General features: G+C 44.8%; 1 protein-coding gene across 1 annotated transcript in view; it reads left to right on the forward strand.

Annotated features, from left to right (window-relative positions):
- LOC121581935 (serine palmitoyltransferase 3) overlaps positions 1 to 25,499 on the forward strand; it is a 106,623-nt gene that overhangs the window by 42,683 nt on the left and 38,441 nt on the right. The window contains exons 5-6 of the mRNA XM_041897345.2: positions 5,045 to 5,169; positions 13,303 to 13,396. Of these exons, the coding sequence (XP_041753279.2) occupies positions 5,045 to 5,169; positions 13,303 to 13,396 (219 nt within the window). The remainder of the gene's footprint in view (positions 1 to 5,044; positions 5,170 to 13,302; positions 13,397 to 25,499) is intronic.

The following is a 25,499-nucleotide window of genomic DNA, read 5'->3' on the forward strand; positions in this document are numbered from 1 at the left end:
AAGCCCTCCCTTGCCTACTATAATGAAGACCGGTTCCACAGCAATGTCTTTTTTATCCTGGGGATTTATTTTATATTTTATATGTATGATGTCATTTACATTTTACATTTATTTATTGCTGTTGTAAAAAAAAAAAAAAAGATTGCTTCTTTTTTTGTAAAACTTTATTTCAAGCAAACTTATTAGAATTATTTTCCATTCCTGGTTTTATGGTGACAACACTGTGGTGCGCATGCAATGCAACTCCCGGAGATTTGTGAATGCGATCTGATCTGTAAGATTGTTCCGATTTATGTTCATAAAACATATTTTGGGAGCAGCATAACGGTGAGTGGATATTCTCCCTTTCTCTTTATATTGGATCTATATTGGAAAAGTTTGGACCTGCGTAAAACCGTCCATAGTCTGCGTTGTTTTAATATGATATGCCCACGGGGAGAAATGATGGGGCCTGTAAGTGTGACATAGCCTATTGAAAACAAGATGTTTTGTTTTTAGAATTTGATTAGAGTTATTAGTTCTCTTTTTAGGCCTTATCAATAAGTAATTTAATCTTGTTTATTGACTATGTTTGGTATGTCCATGCTCAGCCAGAATGTAATTTACAGTAGGCCTAGCGCCTATATCAGTGTGAATGCTATTGAAGCCGTGCAATTACTTAGAACAATGTGGACTACAAATGGGTTCAAGTTAACACGTTCAGCAAAGACGGGTCTACAGTTTGTTCTTTTGTTTCTGTAAGCCATTTAACAACAGACCGTAAATACACAACCTGAAGTAACCCCATATTTTGCCATGGAGCACGTTCTGATTGGCCAGTGAGGGGCCGAGCCTCGACACACCCACAACTTGTTTATTCATCGAAACCCAGCCCTTTCACGCCAACAGCAGCAAGTGCGCTGATAATTGTAACAGTGAAAATAGCTACAATATTTCATAGCGCTATCGCCTGTGCTTAGATTAACCATGGTGTAAAAAACTATTGTTTAAATAGAGCCCCTTGTACACTGTTTTTTATCTCACTCTAGTTGTGTTCTGATTATGAGGGGGTCCCTGATAAATGTGCTATTTGAATTGTCTCTGACCGGAAATAAAAGTATTGTTTTATTATATATATTATTGTTTTATTATATATAGTATTGCCCGCATGGAGGAGTAGAGTACAGGGATAACTGCACTCTGTAGGTGGCAGAAAAACAGGAGTTTCACACACACACACACACACACACACACACACAAACACCATACACACACACACACACACCATAAACACACACACATACACACACACCATAAACACACACACACACCACACACACACACACACACATACCACACACACACACACACACCACACGCCGCCTACTTAGTCTCTGACAATATATTATCACTATCACCATTTCTGTGGGGAACACATTGTGAACATTGTGGCACGTATTATAATGTAATTTAAAAACGTCACATTGTTGCCAGACTGAACTTTAACAATGGCCACTTCAGTAGTAGATCACGAGTCAACTGGATTGAATCTCAGCCTGTGTCTCACTCAGACAGTCTAGTGTTGGAGGTACAGGGATGGGGGAGAGATATGGTAGTGGAGGGGGGGATGGGGGAGAGATATGGTAGTGGGGGGGGGATGGGGGAGAGATATGGTAGTGGGGGGGGCTGGTGGAGTGTCTGAGGCTTCTGTTCAGTCAGAGTCCTGGGCCCTGCGGGGAGAGGTCTGCTGTGAGGCTGCTCTGAGGCCCTGAGGTCTGCTGTGAGGCTGCTCTGAGGCCCTGCGGGGAGAGGTCTGCTGTGAGGTTGCTCTGAGGCCCTGCGGGGAGAGGTCTGCTGTGAGGCTGCTCTGAGGCCCTGCGGGGAGAGGTCTGCTGCGAGGCTGCTCTGAGGCCCTGCGGGGAGAGGTCTGCTGTGAGGCTGCTCTGAGGCCCTGCGGGGAGAGGTCTGCTGCGAGGCTGCTCTGAGGCCCTGCGGGGAGAGGTCTGCTGTGAGGCTGCTCTGAGGCCCTGCGGGGAGAGGTCTGCTGTGAGGCTGCTCTGAGGCCCTGAGGTCTGCTGTGAGGCTGCTCTGAGGCCCTGAGGGGTGAGGTCTGCTGTGAGGCTGCTCTGAGGCCCTGCGGGGAGAGGTCTGCTGTGAGGCTGCTCTGAGGCCCTGCGGGGAGAGGTCTGCTGTGAGGCTGCTCTGAGGTTTATTGGTCTGAATGGAAAACTGATGTCGAGAGGCAGATTACAGTCTGATCAAGTTCCCAAAATGAATATTGTTCCACACCTGTGTCAGATTGGGTTACAGGTTACAGCCAACTGGGTTTAACTGAAATTGGGCTGGGGAGCTACGAGAAAGGAATGGAGGTATTCCAACTGGGTTCAACTGAAATTGGGCTGGGGAGCTACGAGAAAGGAATGGAGGTATTCCAACTGGGTTCAACTGAAATTGGGCTGGGGAGCTACGAGAAAGGAATGGAGGTATTCCAACTGGGTTCAACTGAAATTGGGCTGGGGAGCTACGAGAAAGGAATGGAGGTATTCCAACTGGGTTCAACTGAAATTGGGCTGGGGAGCTACGAGAAAGGAATGGAGGTATTCCAACTGGGTTCAACTGAAATTGGGCTGGGGAGCTACGAGAAAGGAATGGAGGTATTCCAACTGGGTTCAACTGAAATTGGGCTGGGGAGCTACGAGAAAGGAATGGAGGTATTCCAACTGGGTTCAACTGAAATTGGGCTGGGGAGCTACGAGAAAGGAATGGAGGTATTCCAACTGGGTTTAACTGAAATTGGGCTGGGGAGCTACGAGAAAGGAATGGAGGTATTTGTCATGCTTGTGGAGCTTCCTGCATCCACCATCGGACTTTAAAATAATAATTGCTGGGACTTAAAGGGGATAGTTCGCTTAAATCACACTCTGCGTTTTTTACGGATCTGTTTTATTGGATTGACTTATTGAACTGTCCCTCTGGATTTGGCTGTGAAGGGTATTTACATTTAAATTTTTTACATTTTAGTCATTTAGCAGAAGCTCTTATCCAGAGCGACTTACAGTTAGTGAGTGCATACATAATTTTTTTATACTGTCCCCATGTGGGAATCGAACCCACAACCCTGGCGTTGCAAACGCCATGCTCTACCAACTGAGCTACATCCCTGCCGGCCATTCCCTCCCCTACCCTGGACGACGCTTAGCCAATTGTGCGCCGCCCCATGGGTCTCCCGGTCACGGCCGGCTACGACAGAGCCTGGATTCGAACCAGGATCTCTAGTGGCACAGCTAGCACTGCAATGCAGTGCCTTAGACCACTGCACCACTCGGGAGCAGTATTTGACTAGTTGTGCATCATGTATCCACTATCTGGCTTATATTATATTATATATTATTATATTATTATTATATATTATATATAGGCATGATCCATCAACCATGGATAGATATACATTGAGTGCCTTCAGAAAGTGTTCACACCCTTTGACTTATTCCACGTTTTGTTGTTACAGCCTGAATATAAAATGGATTGAATTGAGATTTTGTGTCACTGGCCTACAAACAATACCCCATAATGTCAAAGTGGAATTATGTTTTTAGATATTTTTTTACAAATGAATAAGAAATGAAAAGCTGAAATGTCTTGAGTCAATAAGTATTCAACCCCTTTGTTATGGCAAGACTAAATAGGTTCAGGAGTAAAGATTTACTTAACAAGTCACATAATACGTTGCATGGACTCAGTCGGTGTGCAATAATAGTGTTTAACATAATTTTTTTATGACTACCTCTGTACCTCACACATAACATTTTCTGTAAGGTCCCTCAGTCGAGCAGTGAATTTCAAACACAGATTCAACCGCAAAGACCAGGGTGGTTTTCCAATGTCTCGCAGAGAAGGGCAACTATTGGTAAATGGGTCAAAATTAAAAAACTTTTAGTCCTGAATACAAAGTGTTATGTTTGGGGCAAATCCAACACAACACATCACTGAGTACCACTCTCCATTTTTTTCAAGCATAGTGGTGGCTGCATCATGTTATGGGTATGCTTGTCATCGGCAAGGACTAGGGAGTTTTTTAGGATAAAAATAAATGGAATAGAGCTAAGCACAGGCAAAATCCTGGAGGAAAACCTGGTTCAGTCTGCTTTCCACCAGACACTGGGAGATTAATTCACCTTTGAGCAGGACAATAACCTAAAACACAAGGCCAAATCAACACTAGATGGGTGAAAAAAACAACAACAATTTAATCCATTTTGAATTCAGGCTAAAACGCAACAAAATGTGTAATAAGTCACACGGTATGAATACTTTCTGAAGGCACTGTAATTGTCTATTGAATTGTATGCAGGAATGAAGTGGACATTAGTGAACTGTCACTCACTTTGTCCAAAACATGTGGCAGACACACGGCCGCATATTTGAGGAGCTATGTGTTTCGTCTGTTAAGCTCCCTGTATGGTGCATGGACCATAGACCATAGATATTGAAGGGGATCATCCTCTGTATTTTATGAGCGGTAATTGACCTGCCACTCACCTTGTCCAAAACATGTGGTAAACCCCATGATGCTTGTAACAGCCAGTCCCTCTCCCTACCTCTTCCCCAAACGCTTAGATGTTTGCAGATCTGCAAGGTGGAAACAATATGTTAGAAGCGCCACCATTACACTGCTTCCACCTGCCCCTTCTGACATTAGGGACTCGGGGTAAGGAGAGAATTACACTCTAAGGGGGGGAAAGGTGCTATTTTGAAGCTTAAAGGGTTCTTCGGCTGTCCCCATATGAGAACCCCTTTGAATAACCTTTTTTTGGTTCCAGGTAGAAGCCTTTTGGATTCCATGTAAAAACCCTTCGACCTGGAACCCAAAAGGGTTCTACCTGGAACCCAAAAGTGTTCTCTTACGGGGTCATCTGAAGAACTCTTTTGGAACCCATTTTGTCTTGGAGTGTTGGGCTGGCTGTAAGAGTTATCAGATTGATCACTTGAAAACAGCAGCGAACAGTGACAGGACACGGATATTAATTTTCCCTTTTTGTTTCTTTCTGATTTCTCTGTCCATCAGGTAACCTGGCTATCCACGAGGAGTTGGAGCAGCTTGTAGCCACCTTCCTGGGGGTTGAGTCCTCCATGATCTTGGGAATGGGCTTCGCTACCAACTCCATGAACATACCGGCACTGGTCGGCAAGGTGGGTTTTAAAAAAAACGCACACTCTTTATCATCTAGCCCGGTCAATTGGTAGAGCATCGGCGCTTGTAACGCCAGGGTAGTGGGTTCGATCCCCGGTACCACCCATACGTAAAAATGTATGCACGCATGACTGTAAGTCGCTTTGGATAAAAGCGTCTGCTAAATGGCATATTATTATTATTATTATTATATTAAATTAAACCAGATTGAAACAGGTTTCAGTGTGGTTAGAAACAGGATTAGCCCAGGCTACACATCGTCTTCAGAGAGCCCAGGGTGATTCGTTTGAACCAGATTAACCTTAGTTTTTATACACGGCCCGATCAGAATGACTGTTTGTGTCTTTCCTCGGATTACAACATAGCCTGAATGTAAAGAGAAGTCCATCCACATTATAACAACTGTCAACTAAACTCAATATCTAGTCTGTGTCCCTATGGGCCAAAAGTAGTGCACTGCCCTATGGTCCAAAAGTAGTGCACTACGTAGGGAATAGGGTGCCATTTGGGACACAGAAACACAGCACAGTACAGTAATAACCCCCTAACCCAATTAATTAAAAATCTTAATTAAACATAACATTAGCCAGGAGCATGGAGGCAGAGGGACAGTCTGGACACAGACACAGGCATGGGCAGACAAAGGCAGTTCATAGCGGAGGATGGCAGGGCACCACTCCAGGGCCTGATTACCCCATGCTCAGGCTCTGCTGGCACACAAGCCCAGCTAATTGACTTAATTAATAAATGTATTGCTTTTGGAGCGTTAGTGTGTGGCACCAGCCCAGCTCACACGGAACAGCCAGGGGTTACCGTGGGGAAACGTAGCAGTATAGCTGTCACTGATTGGACTGGATGGGAGGAGGCAGGAGGAGGGGGCGAGGCGGTTTGGGGTATTAGTGACAAGGACGAGGCCACAGGGTGGTTTATGCATCTCAAGTAGTTTAGTAGCTCTAGGAGACAGGCTTCCCCCTGCAGGGACTGGCTGGTTGGATGGAGGCTTCAAGCATGGTGTTCTACAGGGACTTGCTATATCACCAGGCTAGGTCTCTGTCCACAGTGGCTGGTTATATTACCAGGCTAGGTCTCTGTCCACAGGGACTGGTTATATTACCAGGCTAGGTCTCTGTCCACAGGGACTGGTTATATCACCAGGCTAGGTCTCTGTCCACAGGGACTGGTTATATTACCAGGCTAGGTCTCTGTCCACAGTGGCTGGTTATATTACCAGGCTAGGTCTCTGTCCACAGTGGCTGGTTATATTACCAGGCTAGGTCTCTGTCCACAGGGACTTGCTATATTACCAGGCTATGTCTCTGTCTACAGTGGCTGGTTATATTACCAGGCTAGGTCTCTGTCCACAGTGGCTGGTTATATTACCAGGCTAGGTCTCTGTCCACAGGGACTGGTTATATTACCAGGCTAGGTCTCTGTCTACAGTGGCTGGTTATATTACCAGGCTAGGTCTCTGTCCACAGTGGCTGGTTATATTACCAGGCTAGGTCTCTGTCCACAGTGGCTGGTTATATCACCAGGCTAGGTCTCTGTCCACAGTGGCTGGTTATATCACCAGGCTAGGTCTCTGTCCACAGGGACTGGTTATATCACCAGGCTAGGTCTCTGTCCACAGGGACTGGTTATATCACCAGGCTAGGTCTCTGTCCACAGTGGCTGGTTATATTACCAGGCTAGGTCTCTGTCCACAGTGGCTGGTTATATTACCAGGCTAGGTCTCTGTCCACAGGGACTGGTTATATTACCAGGCTAGGTCTCTGTCCACAGTGGCTGGTTATATTACCAGGCTAGGTCTCTGTCCACAGTGGCTGGTTATATTACCAGGCTAGGTCTCTGTCCACAGTGGCTGGTTATATTACCAGGCTAGGTCTCTGTCCACAGGGGCTGGTTATATTACCAGGCTAGGTCTCTGTCCACAGGGACTGGTTATATCACCAAGCTAGGTCTCTGTACACAGTGGCTGGTTATATTACCAGGCTAGGTCTCTGTCCACAGTGGCTGGTTATATTACCAGGCTAGGTCTCTGTCCACAGGGACTGGTTATATTACCAGGCTAGGTCTCTGTCCACAGGGATATATTACCAGGCTAGGTCTCTGTCCACAGGGACTGGTTATATTACCAGGCTAGGTCTCTGTCCACAGGGACTGGTTATATTACCAGGCTAGGTCTCTGTCCACAGGGGACTGGTTATATTACCAGGCTAGGTCTCTGTCCACAGTGGCTGGTTATATTACCAGGCTAGGTCTCTGTCCACAGGGACTGGTTATATTACCAGGCTAGGTCTCTGTCCACAGGGACTGGTTATATTACCAGGCTAGGTCTCTGTCCACAGGGACTGGTTATATTACCAGGCTAGGTCTCTGTCCACAGTGGCTGGTTATATTACCAGGCTAGGTCTCTGTCCACAGGGACTGGTTATATTACCAGGCTAGGTCTCTGTCCACAGGGACTGGTTATATTACCAGGCTAGGTCTCTGTCCACAGTGGCTGGTTATATTACCAGGCTAGGTCTCTGTCCACAGGGACTGGTTATATTACCAGGCTAGGTCTCTGTCCACAGGGACTGGTTATATTACCAGGCTAGGTCTCTGTCCACAGGGACTGGTTATATTACCAGGCTAGGTCTCTGTCCACAGTGGCTGGTTATATTACCAGGCTAGGTCTCTGTCCACAGTGGCTGGTTATATTACCAGGCTAGGTCTCTGTCCACAGGGACTGGTTATATTACCAGGCTAGACAGGTCTGACCACAGCACCCAGCAGCACCAAACTAGACAGGTCTGACCACAGTACCCAGCAGCACCAAACTAGACAGGTCTGACCACAGCACCCAGTAGCACCAAACTAGACAGGTCTGACCACAGCACCCAGCAGCACCAAACTAGACAGGTCTGACCACAGCACCCAGCAGCACCAAACTAGACAGGTCTGACCACAGCACCCAGCAGCACCAGCCTAGACCAGTCTAGACAGGTCTGACTACAGTACCCAGCATTACCAAACTAGACAGGTCTGACCACAGCACCCAGCAGCACCAAACTAGACAGGTCTGACCACAGCACCCAGTAGCACCAAACTAGACAGGTCTGAGCACAGTACCCAGCAGCACCAAACTAGACAGGTCTGACAGGTCTGACTACAGCACCCAGCAGCACCAAACTAGACCTGTCTGACAGGTCTGACTACAGCACCCAGCAGCACCAAACTAGACCTGTCTGACAGGTCTGACTGCAGCACCCAGCAGCACCAAACTAGACCTGTCTGACAGGTCTGACTGCAGCACCCAGCAGCACCAAACTAGACCTGTCTGACAGGTCTGACCACAGCACCCAGCAGCACCAAACTAGACAGGTCTGAGCACAGCACCCAGCAGCACCAAACTAGACAGGTCTGAGCACAGTACCCAGCAGCACCAAACTAGACAGGTCTGACAGGTCTGACTACAGCACCCAGCAGCACCAAACTAGACAGGTCTGAGCACAGTACCCAGCAGCACCAAACTAGACAGGTCTGAGCACAGTACCCAGCAGCACCAAGCTAGAGTGGCAGCTGTTGTACCAGGGACTTCTGAACTGGTCCTCCAGACCAAAGCCATGGAAGCTTAGCCTCAATTCTCTCCCCATGTAACGCTGGCTGCCACTGAGACACATTCATCAAAAGCCCTAGTTAAGAAGGCAGACTAATGTTTAAGCAATAAGGCATGAGAGCCCGGGAATTATCGTGTGACTAACTCCCGATTTTAAAGGCTGTTCTTAGGTCCGAGACGAAGCTAAGGAGGGTGTCTCACGATAACTCCAGATTCGATGGCCTTTTACTGCTTTTATAAAATGGTTGCCAACATAAGATTTAAAAAAAGATTAACGACAGGTTTTCATTAACGTTATTTTACTGAGTAAATTAGTTTTATTTCATCCTTCCACCAGATTATATAGTCCGGGCAAAAGCCAGTTGTTAGTTCTGAAGTTGCTAGCCAAACATGCTGGTCGGCATTTTGACCTGGTAATTAATTATATTAATTCTACAGTATTTGCATTGTTGCTATGCTAAACAAATCATTGAAAGAACATAAATAAATAATGATTTTTTTAAATAAATAATTTATAAATGGGCAACAACCAGTTGATTGGCGAGTCCAAAAGATAGCTGCGGAGGCTAGCTAGGCTACTTTTCCCTTTGCTAGCTAGCCCACTAAAGCTAAGACACAATCACATCAAGCAGCTGAAATGACGGCAAACTGTGCATCTTCACTAGTTTTTTTCTTAGTTTCTGTTGCCATTTCCTTGGATATATCATGATTATAATGATCCTGATAAATGAATTTGCCTTGCTCAGAGAAGCTGTCACTTGCTACATTCTTATGCGTGGTGGATACAAAATTAGAATAAACATGTTGCATGTTGTTGTCGGAAAGGCAAGGTTTAGACAAACCCCAACTGTTGCAAACCAATGCTAGGGTAGTAGCATAGGGAAATATTAGCTGTGTTCGAACACCCATACTAACATACTGTATACTACATACTTAATGAGTATATAGTACATACTTAATGAGTATATAGTACATGTATACAGTGGGGAGAACAAGTATTTGATACACTGCCGATTTTGCAGGTTTTCCTACTTACAAAGCATGTAGAGGTCTGTAATTTTTATCATAGGTACACTTCAACTGTGAGAGACGGAATCTAAAACAAAAATCCAGAAAATCACATTGTATGATTTTTAAGTAATTAATTTGCATTTTATTGCATGACATAAGTATTTGATCACCTACCAACCAGTAAGAATTCCGGCTCTCACAGACCTGTTAGTTTTTCTTTAAGAAGCCCTCCTGTTCTCCACTAATTACCTGTATTAACTGCACCTGTTTGAACTCGTTACCTGTATAAAAGACACCTGTCCACACACTCAATCAAACAGACTCCAACCTCTCCACAATGGCCAAGACCAGAGAGCTGCGTAAGGACATCAGGGATAAAATTGTAGACCTGCACAAGGCTGGGATGGGCTACAGGACAATAGGCAAGCAGCTTGGTGAGAAGGCAACAACTGTTGGCGCAATTATTAGAAAATGGAAGAAGTTCAAGATGACGGTCAATAACCCTCGGTCTGGGGCTCCATGCAAGATCTCACCTCGTGGGGCATCAATGATCATGAGGAAGGTGAGGGATCAGCCCAGAACTACACGGCGGGACCTGGTCAATGACCTGAAGAGAGCTGGGACCACAGTCTCAAGGAAAACCATTAGTAACACACTACGCCGTCATGGATTAAAATCCTGCAGCGCACGCAAGGTCCCCCTGCTCAAGCCAGCGCATGTCCAGGCCCGTCTGAAGTTTGCCAATGACCATCTGGATGATCCAGAGGAGGAATGGGAGAAGGTCATGTGGTCTGATGAGACAAAAATATAGCTTTTTGGTCTAAACTCCACTCGCTGTGTTTGGAGGAAGAAGAAGGATGAGTACAACCCCAAGAACACCATCCCAACCGTGAAGCAAGAGGTCCCAGCTCTCTTCAGGTCATTGACCAGGTCCTGCCGTGTAGTTCTGGGCTGATCCCTCACCTTCCTCATGATCATTGATGCCCCACAAGGTGAGATCTTGCATGGAGCCCCAGACCGAGGGTGATTGACCGTCATCTTGAACTTCTTCCATTTTCTAATAATTGCACCAACAGTTGTTGCCTTCTCACCAAGCTGCTTGCCTATTGTCCTGTAGCCCATCCCAGCCTTGTGCAGGTCTACAATTTTATCCCTGATGTCCTTACACAGCTCTCTGGTCTTGGCCATTGTGGAGAGGTTGGAGTCTGTTTGATTGAGTGTGTGGACAGGTGTCTTTTATACAGGTAACGAGTTCAAACAGGTGCAGTTAATACAGGTAATTGTGTGGAGAACAGGAGGGCTTCTTAAAGAAAAACTAACAGGTCTGTGAGAGCCGGAATTCTTACTGGTTGGTAGGTGATCAAATACTTATGTCATGCAATAAAATGCAAATGAATTACTAAAAAATCATACAATGTGATTTTCTGGATTTTGTTTTAGATTCCGTCTCTCACAGTTGAAGTGTACCTATGATAAAAATTACAGACCTCTACATGCTTTGTAAGTAGGAAAACCTGCAAAATCGGCAGTGTATCAAATACTTGTTCTCCCCACTGTACCTCGTCAACTATATGTCGAGGGGTAACTTACAATCGAATGTATCTACCACAAACTCCAGTTCCCAGAACTGACCTTAAAAATCAACCTAGTGAGTTTTCAGGATTTTCGGCCCATCCTAATGATCGCCTCGTTTGAGGGCTTCCTTAAATCAGCGACGTCCTAATTAGTGTAATTTTTCCTTGTTTCCTGGCCTTATTCCTTCATGCTATTCCTTTTCCCTTAAATTTTATTCAAGTCAAATATCGCTGTGCCCAGTGTTATCAATTCCTATAGACACTCCCCCCTGTTTGCGTTGTTTTCAACGCAAACAAATTTAGAAATTTAGAACGGAGTCTCATCACACAGCAAATAACAGCAAAGCGCACACACAAGTCCTTTGACGGTGCAGTCCTTCAACGCACACACACACAAGCACACGAACCGACCAGTGCCCAAAGTGGTGAGAAAACTCACCCTTATCTGCCGGACTCTGGAGCGAGAGTCAGCTCGGAGCCCATGATGCAACGCCGAAACAGACGCAACACGTCCCAAATTCCTCGTCGCCATTAATGTAGTGTCGAGATAACGATGCTGATATGCTGTGATGACAAGAAATCTGCTGATACTGTCCTTGATTATAATGGTTTATTACATAAAAGATAACAGTATCAATTTACAGACTCCTGCAGACATCCGGAGAACAACTGACCCAATCTTTAATATGTTATTCCTCCCCGTCCTTTGTTCCAACCATGGTATTTATAATATGTAACATAATATGGGTGTTTTTTTATAGACCAATCCCTGGCCTTTACACATAAACAGACTCCTCTGTTTTAGGGGGGGCCCTATAGTAATGCTTTCCAGATGTTTCCGCAAAGCAGAGCCAAATTCTGGAATGTTCAGATACTATACCGGCGCATACTGCTGTAATGATATGCTACGTAGTTCGTAACGAGAGCGTAGCTAACAAATTGTCAGTCAACATAACGTGTGAGGTAACTTATTTGAAAAGTCAATACTTTAGGACATTGCTTAACATTTGTCATAATTAGTTAAAGGAATGCATTTTGTATCCGCTCTTGTTGGACTTCGGCTGCTTATTTTCCGCCATTTTCTTCAAATCGGAAAACGATGTGAAGCCACGCCCATTTTCAGAAGAATTGCACTATGGGCCCTAAAATCACGGAAATAGTGTCCACTGTTTGTATACTTCATATTTTGTCGAATGTAGTAGGACATCCGGGACCTGGGACATCAGGCTACATCTAATCTATACAGCACCAACAGACCTGGGACATCAGGCTACATCTAATCTATACAGCACCAACATACCTGGGACAACAGGCTACATCTAATCTATACAGCACCAACATACCTGGGACAACAGGCTACATCTAATCTATACAGCACCAACATACCTGGGACAACAGGCTACATCTAATCTATACAGCGCCAACATACCTGGGACAACAGGCTACATCTAATCTATACAGCACCAACAGACCTGGGACATCAGGCTACATCTAATCTATACAGCACCAACATACCTGGGACAACAGGCTACATCTAATCTATACAGCACCAACATACCTGGGACAACAGGCTACATCTAATCTATACAGCGCCAACATACCTGGGACAACAGGCTACATCTAATCTATACAGCACCAACAGACCTGGGACATCAGGCTACATCTAATCTATACAGCACCAACATACCTGGGACAACAGGCTACATCTAATCTATACAGCACCAACAGACCTGGGACATCAGGCTACATCTAATCTATACAGCACCAACATACCTGGGACAACAGGCTACATCTAATCTATACAGCACCAACATACCTGGGACAACAGGCTACATCTAATCTATACAGCACCAACATACCTGGGACGTCAGGCTACATCTAATCTATACAGCACCAACATACCACTACTACTTTGTAACCCCTGTGTTGCCTGTTCTTGTTTCCAGGGCTGTCTGATTCTGAGTGATGAGCTGAACCACACCTCTCTGATCTTGGGGGCCAGGTTGTCAGGGGCAACCATCCGGGTGTTCAAGCACAACAGTAAGTAGACATGCTCTCCAATTAAAGTACTCAAACACAACATCTCTCTGCTCAAACACAACACATCTCTCTTCTCAAACACAACACATCTCTCTACTCAAACACAACACATCTCTCTACTCAAACACAACACATCTCTCTACTCAAACACAACACATCTCTCTACTCAAACACAACACATCTCTCTACTCAAACACAACACATCTCTCTACTCAAACACAACACATCTCTCTACTCAAACACAACACATCTCTCTTCTCAAACACAACACATCTCTCTACTCAAACACAACACATCTCTCTACTCAAACACAACACATCTCTCTTCTCAAACACAACACATCTCTCTACTCAAACACAACACATCTCTCTACTCAAACACAACACATCTCTCTGCTCAAACACAACACATCTCTCTACTCAAACACAACACATCTCTCTGCTCAAACACAACACATCTCTCCTCAAACACAACACATCTCTCTACTCAAACACAACACATCTCTCTACTCAAACACAACACATATCTCTACTCAAACACAACACATCTCTGCTCAAACACAACACATCTCTTCTCAAACACAACACATCTCTGCTCAAACACAACACATCTCTCTGCTCAAACACAACACATCTCTCCTCAAACACAACACATCTCTCTTCTCAAACACAACACATCTCTGCTCAAACACAACACATCTCTCTGCTCAAACACAACACATCTCTCTGCTCAAACACAACACATCTCTCTGCTCAAACACAACACATCTCTCCTCAAACACAACACATCTCTCTACTCAAACACAACACATCTCTCTCCTCAAACACAACACATCTCTCTCCTCAAACACAACACATCTCTCTCCTCAAACACAACACATCTCTCTCCTCAAACACAACACATCTCTCTGCTCAAACACAACACATCTCTGCTCAAACACAACACATCTCTCTGCTCAAACACAACACATCTCTCCTCAAACACAACACATCTCTCTTCTCAAACACAACACATCTCTGCTCAAACACAACACATCTCTTCTCAAACACAACACATGTCTTCTCAAACACAACACATCTCTCTCCTCAAACACAACACATCTCTCTCCTCAAACACAACACATCTCTCTCCTCAAACACAACACATCTCTCTCCTCAAACACAACACATCTCTCTGCTCAAACACAACACATCTCTGCTCAAACACAACACATCTCTCTACTCAAACACAACACATCTCTCTGCTCAAACACAACACATCTCTCTGCTCAAACACAACACATCTCTCTGCTCAAACACAACACATCTCTCTGCTCAAACACATTTACATTTACATTTTACATTTTAGTCATTTAGCAGACGCTCTTATCCAGAGCGACTTACAGTTAGTGAATAGATTTTTTTTTTTTTTATACTGGCCCCCCATGGGAAACGAACCCACAACCCTGGCGTTGCAAACGCCATGCTCTATCAACTGAGCTACATCCCTGCCGGCCATTCCCTCCCCTACCCTGGACGACGCTGGGCCAATTGTGCGCCGCCCATGAGTCTCCCGGTCGCGGCCGGCTGCGACAGAGCCTGGATTCGAACCAGGATCTCTAGTAGCACAGTTAGCACTGCGATGCAGTGCCTTAGACCACTGCGCCACTCAGGAGCTACACAACACATCTCTCTACTCAAACACAACACATCTCTCTACTCAAACACAACACATCTCTCTACTCAAACACAACACATCTCTGCTCAAACACAACACATCTCTCTACTCAAACACAACACATCTCTCTTCTCAAACACAACACATCTCTCTTCTCAAACACAACACATCTCTGCTCAAACACAACACATCTCTCCTCAAACACAACACATCTCTCTCCTCAAACACAACACATCTCTCTACTCAAACACAACACATCTCTCTGCTCAAACACAACACATCTCTGCTCAAACACAACACATCTCTGCTCAAACACAACACATCTCTCTACTCAAACACAACACATCTCTCTGCTCAAACACAACACATCTCTCTGCTCAAACACAACACATCTCTCTGCTCAAACACAACACATCTCTCTGCTCAAACACAACACATCTCTCTACTCAAACACAACACATCTCTCTACTCAAACACAACACATCTCTCTACTCAAACACAACACATCTCTGCTCAAACACAACACATCTCTCTACTCAAACACAACACATCTCTCTTCTCAAACACAACACATCTCTCTTCTCAAACACAACACATCTCTGCTCAAACACAACACATCTCTACTCAAACACAACACATCTCTCCTCAAACACAACACATCTCTCTTCTCAAACACAACACATCTCTTCTCAAACACAACACATCTCTCTTCTCAAACACAACACATCTCTTCTCAAACACAACACATCTCTCTCCTCAAACACAACACATCTCTCTGCTCAAACACAACACATCTCTTCTCAAACACAACACATCTCTTCTCAAACACAACACATCTCTCTTCTCAAACACAAAACATCTCTGCTCAAACACAACACATCTCTCTACTCAAACACAACACATCTCTCTACTCAAACACAACACATCTCTCTCCTCAAACACAACACATCTCTCTACTCAAACACAACACATCTCTCTGCTCAAACACAACACATCTCTACTCAAATACAACACATCTCTCTACTCAAACACAACACATCTCTCTACTCAAACACAACACATCTCTCCTCAAACACAACACATCTCTCTACTCAAACACAACACATCTCTCTGCTCAAACACAACACATCTCTTCTCAAACACAACACATCTCTCTCCTCAAACACAACACATCTCTCTACTCAAACACAACACATCTCTCTACTCAAACACAACACATCTCTCTACTCAAACACAACACATCTCTCTACTCAAACACAACACATCTCTCTACTCAAACACAACACATCTCTCTGCTCAAACACAACACATCTCTCTACTCAAACACAACACATCTCTCCTCAAACACAACACATCTCTCTACTCAAACACAACACATCTCTCCTCAAACACAACACATCTCTCTACTCAAACACAACACATCTCTCTACTCAAACACAACACATCTCTCTGCTCAAACACAACACATCTCTCTGCTCAAACACAACACATCTCTCTGCTCAAACACAACACATCTCTCTGCTCAAACACAACACATCTCTCTACTCAAACACAACACATCTCTCTACTCAAACACAACACATCTCTCTACTCAAACACAACACATCTCTGCTCAAACACAACACATCTCTCTACTCAAACACAACACATCTCTCTTCTCAAACACAACACATCTCTCTTCTCAAACACAACACATCTCTGCTCAAACACAACACATCTCTACTCAAACACAACACATCTCTCCTCAAACACAACACATCTCTCTTCTCAAACACAACACATCTCTTCTCAAACACAACACATCTCTCTTCTCAAACACAACACATCTCTTCTCAAACACAACACATCTCTCTCCTCAAACACAACACATCTCTCTGCTCAAACACAACACATCTCTTCTCAAACACAACACATCTCTTCTCAAACACAACACATCTCTCTTCTCAAACACAAAACATCTCTGCTCAAACACAACACATCTCTCTACTCAAACACAACACATCTCTCTACTCAAACACAACACATCTCTCTCCTCAAACACAACACATCTCTCTACTCAAACACAACACATCTCTCTGCTCAAACACAACACATCTCTACTCAAATACAACACATCTCTCTACTCAAACACAACACATCTCTCTACTCAAACACAACACATCTCTCCTCAAACACAACACATCTCTCTACTCAAACACAACACATCTCTCTGCTCAAACACAACACATCTCTTCTCAAACACAACACATCTCTCTCCTCAAACACAACACATCTCTCTACTCAAACACAACACATCTCTCTACTCAAACACAACACATCTCTCTACTCAAACACAACACATCTCTCTACTCAAACACAACACATCTCTCTACTCAAACACAACACATCTCTCTGCTCAAACACAACACATCTCTCTACTCAAACACAACACATCTCTCCTCAAACACAACACATCTCTCTACTCAAACACAACACATCTCTCCTCAAACACAACACATCTCTCTACTCAAACACAACACATCTCTCTACTCAAACACAACACATCTCTCTACTCAAACACAACACATCTCTCTGCTCAAACACAACACATCTCTCTACTCAAACACAACACATCTCTCTACTCAAACACAACACATCTCTCTTCTCAAACACAACACATCTCATCTTTCTACTCAAACACAACACATCTCTCTATGCTGAGGAGTATTTCTGTCTGTAATAAAGCCGTTTTGTGGGGGAAAACTCATCCTGATTGGATGGGCCTTTTTCCCAAGTGGGTGGGCCTATGCCCTCCCAGGCCCACCCATGGCTGCGCCCCTGCCCAGTCATGTGAAATCCATAGATTAGGGCTTTATTTATTTCAATTGACTGATTTCCTTATATGAACTGTAGCAAAATCTTTGAAATTGTTGAATGTCACACTTCTATTCTTGTTCAGTATAGACACCTACACTCTTAGAAAAAAAAAAAGGTGCCATCTGCTCTCTCTCTAGGTGTCCAATGTATTCTTTGTTTGGCTGCATGATGTTGTTGGGTAGAAACATGGTTGAGATCAGACCAAAAATGCTAAACCGCCCCAAATGGGATTGTATTACCTATGCTTTTGCCCAGGGCCAATAGGGCTGTGTAGGGAACATGGTGCCATTTGAGACACAGTCATCAGTACAGGAGACAGGACAGATGAGCTTATCCGACGCTGCTGTAAACCTCTGTCTGTAACATGCCCTGATGGGTGCAAGCAGAAACCAGTTCATTAAGGGGCCTCACAGCAGACCTCTCCCCGCAGGGCCTCACAGCAGACCTCTCCCCGCAGGGCCTCACAGCAGACCTCTCCCCGCAGGGCCTCACAGCAGACCTCTCCCCGCAGGGCCTCACAGCAGACCTCTCCCCGCAGGGCCTCACAGCAGACCTCTCCCCGCAGGGCCTCAGAGCAGCCTCACAGCAGACCTCAGGGCCTCAGAGCAGCCTCGCAGCAGACCTCAGGGCCTCAGAGCAGCCTCACAGCAGACCTCAGGGCCTCAGAGCAGCCTCGCAGCAGACCTCAGGGCCTCAGAGCAGCCTCGCAGCAGACCTCTCCCCGCAGGGCCTCAGAGCAGCCTCACAGCAGACCTCTCCCAACAGGGCCCAGGACTCTGACTGAACAGAAGCCACAGCAGACCCCCCCTCCACTACCATATCTCTCCCCCATCCCCCCTCCACTACCATATCTCTCCCCCCATCCCCCCTCCACTACCATATCTCTCCCCCATCCCCCCTCCACTACCATATCTCTCCCCCATCCCCCCCACTACCATATCTCCCCCCATCCCCCCCACTACCATATCTCTCCCCATCCCCCCCCCACTACCATATCTCTCCCCCATCCCCCCTCCACTACCATATCTCTCCCCCATCCCCCCCCCACTACCATATCTCTCCCCCATCCCCCTCCACTACCATATCTCTCCCCATCCCCCCCACTACCATATCTCTCCCCCATCCCCCCCCACTACCATATCTCTCCCCCATCCCCCCTCCACTACCATATCTCTCCCCATCCCCCCACTACCATATCTCTCCCCATCCCTCCAACACTAGACTGTCTGAGTGAGACAGATGCTGAGATCCAATCCAGTTGACTCGTGATCTACTACTGAAGTGGCCATTGTTAAAGTTCAGTCTGGCAACAATGTGACGTTTTTAAATTACATTATAATACGTGCCACAATTTTCACAATGTGTGCTCCACAATGCCCCATTGGCAATGTGATTGTGATTGAATTGGTGTGTCCCCCATCACCAGAGTGGGAAATAAACGTGTTGGTCCACTAACCCTAAAAAAAATAGCAGCCACTCAGATTTTTTACAAGCCAAAATATTTATTTTACTGAGTTACAGTTCATTTAAGGAAATCAGTCAATTGAAATGAATTCATTAGGCCCTAATCTATGGATTTCACATGACTGGGCAGGGGCGCAGCCATGGGGTGGGCCTGGGAGGAGGCCCACCCACTGGGGAGCCAGACCCAGCCAATCAGAATGAGTTTTTTCCCCACAAAAGGGCTTTATTACAGACAGAAATACTCCTCAGCACCCCAAACCCCACCTTCAGTGTAGTAAGAAGTAATGGGGTATATTGCTGAATTTCATTTTAGTTTTGTGACCTGTGTCTTTTAACCAATGTATGTTAAAAAAAAAAAATATTTAGATACAATAGTAAAAACAGATAAACAGTTCTACAACTGAACATCAAGAATCAACACCCTGCCATAGAATGCTGAGCGATACGGCTTATTTATTATAGTTCAGCTCTGCGTCAAAACAAACCGAAACAAGGACTACATGATGTAGAAATGTAGAAGCACACAAATACATCCAGGCAAACAATGACTAAAAGTTCATGAATGAAACGTTTTTGGGTGCGATCCACGATCAATCAAGCACAATCATTAAGGTAAGAAAAAGAAAAAAGCTGGTCCTTTTAAAGGACATGCCGTTACCGCAGTAACTTGGACACTCGCTTGTCTGTGGTGAAATAAATCTCCAACTGCGATGACCTCCTAGCAGCAGACAGATGGTCCTCTGTAGCTCAGCTGGTAGAGCACGGCGCTTGTAACGCCAAGGTAGTGGGTTCGATCCCCGGGACCACCCATACACAAAAAAAAAAAAAAAAAAAAAATATGCACGCATGACTGTAAGTCGCTTTGGATAAAAGCGTCTGCTAAATGGCATATTATTATTATTATTATTATTATATTATTATTGAAAAAACAACCTAGTGTGTGAACAGAGCGATTGAACTAGCCATGAAACACCAGGACTAAGTCACACTTTAGGAGCCTTTCAGGTTAATTCGACCAACGTCTGTCTACGTGGCCTTTGGATAAAAATAAAAAAAACTGTTCCCAAAATGCTGTGTGTGACCATTCTTACCCGCCAATGACAAATTCTACCCGCATTTGGCAGGTGGCGGGTGTTCATTTATTTATTTATTTATTGTTATTTATTTTGCTCATTTGTACCCCAGTATCTCTATTTGCACATCATCTCTTGCATATCTATCATTCCAGTGTTAATACTAATTGTAATTAATTTGCACTATAGCCTATTTATTGCCTTACCTCCATAACTTGCTACATTTGCACACACTGTATATAGATTTTCTGTTTTATTTTTGACTTTCTGTTTTTGTTTTACCCCATATGTAACTCTGTGTTGTTGTTTTTATCGCACTGCTTTGCTTTATCTTGGCCAGGTCGCAGTTGGAAATGAGAACTTGTTCTCAACTGGCTTACCTGGTTAAATAAAGGTGAAATAAAAAATAAATAAAATGTCCAACCTTGGTTGTCACCTAGTCTGAGAGGCTGGAGTTGGCCTGTCTCTGTCTGTTTGTCTCTGTACGTGTAGTAAACTGTATGGGTGGAGAGAGTTCCTGAATCGTTTAGACCGCACAGACAGCAGAGAAGCAGGTAGACAGACAGAGAAGCAGGTAGACAGACAGAGAAGCAGGTAGACAGAGAAGCAGGTATACAGAGAAGCAGGTAGACCGAGAAGCAGGTAGACCGAGAAGCTGGTAGACAGAGAAGCTGGTAGACAGAGAAGCAGGTAGACAGAGAAGCTGGTAGACAGAGAAGCAGGTAGACAGAGAAGCAGGTAGACAGAGAAGCTGGTAGACAGAGAAGCAGGTAGACAGAGAAGCAGGTAGACAGAGAAGCAGGTAGACAGAGAAGCTGGTAGACAGAGAAGCAGGTAGACAGAGAAGCTGTTCTTAATATTAAGAGGGGAAGCACTTGTAGTATTTAAAGAACTTCACCTTTATATGAACCTAAGACTTGTTTATTTAGATATTTTGGTCTGGTAATGTTACATTCCACACTCTACTTTCCTGTATCGTTCTCCCTTAGCCCCAAGCTGCAAAACAAGCTATTATGTTTTGCACCATTATTTTAATGAGTATCAGATCATTAATGCAGAATACAGAAGAACAAAAAAAAAAATCCCCAAAGAAGCTTTTTAAAAAACGGATTAAATGATGTAACATACATGATGTTAATATGTAGGGTTGTTTTGTTGCTCTCGTGGTTGTGTAGTAGCCTGTAGATCAGGGTTGGCCAATCCCGGTCCTGGAGGGCCGAAACACTTCTGGTTTTTGTTTCTACCTGGTAGTTAATTGCACTCACCTGGTGTCCCAGGTCTGAATCAGTCCCTGATTAGAAGGAGAGGATGAAAACCAGAAGTGGGCCTCCAGGACCAGGATTGGACAGCCCTGATCTAAAACACCAGAAGTGGCCCTCCATGGACCAGGATTGGACAGCCCTGATCTAGAACACCAGAAGTGGCCCTCCATGGACCAGGATTGGACAGCCCTGATCTAAAACACCAGAAGTGGCCCTCCATGGACCAGGATTGGACAGCCCTGATCTAAAACACCAGAAGTGGCCCTCCATGGACCAGGATTGGACAGCCCTGATCTAAAACACCAGAAGTGGCCCTCCATGGACCAGGATTGGACCAGGATTGGACAGCCCTGATCTAAAACACCAGAAGTGGCCCTCCATGGACCAGGATTGGACAGCCCTGATCTAAAACACCAGAAGTGGCCCTCCATGGACCAGGATTGGACAGCCCTGCTAGAGATGTACATGTAGTCAGAGTTTTACCTCCTGATCAACACTGCCATCTAGTGGTAAAACCATGCTGACTGCAGTATCAAACCGTTCTAGGAACCATGCTTTTATCCAAAACCTGTTAGAGTGCAGTGAGTTTTTTTTTAAATATGTATGATCCCTGCATAATTGAACCCACAACCTTTCTCTTGCCAACACAGCTATATATCCAGCGCTGGTATTTCCCCAGAGACCTACACTAGGCTCAGTCAGTAAATAAGAAAAATTAGGTCGGTGCTTATACATGTTCCTATTTCACACGTGTACAAGTGTGTGTTAATACGCATGTGTGAATTGGAAATGTTTTTTTTTTTTTTTCATATCCCAACTCCCCCTGAGACACCCTCGGAAACTGTCAATTTTCTTCTCTATGTAGTGCACTATATAGGGAATAGGGTGCCAATTGGGACGGTCAGTATCTGCTGTAGATTACAGGTGTTCATTAGCATCATGCGGCTTTGGTATTTCCTGTTTGGTATTTCCTGTTTGGTATTTCCTGTTTGGTATTTCCTGTACTCTGGTCCAAAGGAAGGTGTTACTGGCAGATATAAACAGACTGTACTCTGGTCCAAAGGAAGGTGTTACTGGCAGATATAAACAGACTGTACTCTGGTCCAAAGGAAGGTGTTACTGGCAGATATAAACAGACTGGACTCTGGTCCAAAGGAAGGTGTTACTGGCAGATATAAACAGACTGTACTCTGGTCCAAAGGAAGGTGTTACTGGCAGATATAAACAGACTGTACTCTGGTCCAAAGGAAGGTGTTACTGGCAGATATAAACAGACTGTACTCTGGTCCAAAGGAAGGTGTTACTGGCAGATATAAACAGACTGTACTCTGGTCCAAAGGAAGGTGTTACTGGCAGATATAAACAGACTGTACTCTGGTCCAAAGGAAGGTGTTATTGGCAGATATAAACAGACTGTACTCTGGTCCAAAGGAAGGTGTTACTGGCAGATATAAACAGACTGGACTCTGGTCCAAAGGAAGGTGTTACTGGCAGATATAAACAGACTGGACTCTGGTCCAAAGGAAGGTGTTACTGGCAGATATAAACAGACTGTACTCTGGTCCAAAGGAAGGTGTTACTGGCAGATATAAACAGACTGTACTCTGGTCCAAAGGAAGGTGTTACTGGCAGATATAAACAGACTGTACTCTGGTCCAAAGGAAGGTGTTACTGGCAGATATAAACAGACTGGACTCTGGTCCAAAGGAAGGTGTTACTGGCAGATATAAACAGACTGGACTCTGGTCCAAAGGAAGGTGTTACTGGCAGATATAAACAGACTGTACTCTGGTCCAAAGGAAGGTGTTACTGGCAGATATAAACAGACTGTACTCTGGTCCAAAGGAAGGTGTTACTGGCAGATATAAACAGACTGTACTCTGGTCCAAAGGAAGGTGTTACTGGCAGATATAAACAGACTGTACTCTGGTCCAAAGGAAGGTGTTACTGGCAGATATAAACAGACTGTACTCTGGTCCAAAGGAAGGTGTTACTGGCAGATATAAACAGACTGTACTCTGGTCCAAAGGAAGGTGTTACTGGCAGATATAAACAGACTGGACTCTGGTCCAAAGGAAGGTGTTACTGGCAGATAATAACAGACTGTACTCTGGTCCAAAGGAAGGTGTTACTGGCAGATATAAACAGACTGTACTCTGGTCCAAAGGAAGGTGTTACTGGCAGATATAAACAGACTGGACTCTGGTCCAACGGAAGGTGTTACTGGCAGATATAAACAGACTGGACTCTGGTCCAAAGGAAGGTGTTACTGGCAGATATAAACAGACTGTACTCTGGTCCAAAGGAAGGTGTTACTGGCAGATATAAACAGACTGTACTCTGGTCCAAAGGAAGGTGTTACTGGCAGATATAAACAGACTGTACTCTGGTCCAAAGGAAGGTGTTACTGGCAGATATAAACAGACTGTACTCTGGTCCAAAGGAAGGTGTTACTGGCAGATAATAACAGACTGTACTCTGGTCCAAAGGAAGGTGTTACTGGCAGATATAAACAGACTGTACTCTGGTCCAAAGGAAGGTGTTACTGGCAGATATAAACAGACTGTACTCTGGTCCAAAGGAAGGTGTTACTGGCAGATATAAACAGACTGGACTCTGGTCCAAAGGAAGGTGTTACTGGCAGATATAAACAGACTGGACTCTGGTCCAAAGGAAGGTGTTACTGGCAGATATAAACAGACTGTACTCTGGTCCAAAGGAAGGTGTTACTGGCAGATATAAACAGACTGGACTCTGGTCCAAAGGAAGGTGTTACTGGCAGATATAAACAGACTGTACTCTGGTCCAAAGGAAGGTGTTACTGGCAGATATAAACAGACTGTACTCTGGTCCAAAGGAAGGTGTTACTGGCAGATATAAACAGACTGTACTCTGGTCCAAAGGAAGGTGTTACTGGCAGATATAAACAGACTGGACTCTGGTCCAAAGGAAGGTGTTACTGGCAGATATAAACAGACTGGACTCTGGTCCAAAGGAAGGTGTTACTGGCAGATATAAACAGACTGTACTCTGGTCCAAAGGAAGGTGTTACTGGCAGATATAAACAGACTGTACTCTGGTCCAAAGGAAGGTGTTACTGGCAGATATAAACAGACTGTACTCTGGTCCAAAGGAAGGTGTTACTGGCAGATATAAACAGACTGGACTCTGGTCCAAAGGAAGGTGTTACTGGCAGATATAAACAGACTGTACTCTGGTCCAAAGGAAGGTGTTACTGGCAGATATAAACAGACTGGACTCTGGTCCAAAGGAAGGTGTTACTGGCAGATATAAACAGACTGGACTCTGGTCCAAAGGAAGGTGTTACTGGCAGATATAAACAGACTGTACTCTGGTCCAAAGGAAGGTGTTACTGGCAGATATAAACAGACTGTACTCTGGTCCAAAGGAAGGTGTTACTGGCAGATATAAACAGACTGGACTCTGGTCCAAAGGAAGGTGTTACTGGCAGATATAAACAGACTGGACTCTGGTCCAAAGGAAGGTGTTACTGGCAGATATAAACAGACTGGACTCTGGTCCAAAGGAAGGTGTTACTGGCAGATATAAACAGACTGGACTCTGGTCCAAAGGAAGGTGTTACTGGCAGATATAAACAGACTGTACTCTGGTCCAAAGGAAGGTGTTACTGGCAGATATAAACAGACTGTACTCTGGTCCAAAGAAAGGTGTTACTGGCAGATATAAACAGACTGGACTCTGGTCCAAAGGAAGGTGTTACTGGCAGATATAAACAGACTGTACTCTGGTCCAAAGGAAGGTGTTACTGGC

Source organism: Coregonus clupeaformis, unplaced genomic scaffold (assembly GCF_020615455.1).
Source record: "Coregonus clupeaformis isolate EN_2021a unplaced genomic scaffold, ASM2061545v1 scaf0378, whole genome shotgun sequence".
Taxonomy (NCBI): domain Eukaryota; kingdom Metazoa; phylum Chordata; class Actinopteri; order Salmoniformes; family Salmonidae; genus Coregonus; species Coregonus clupeaformis.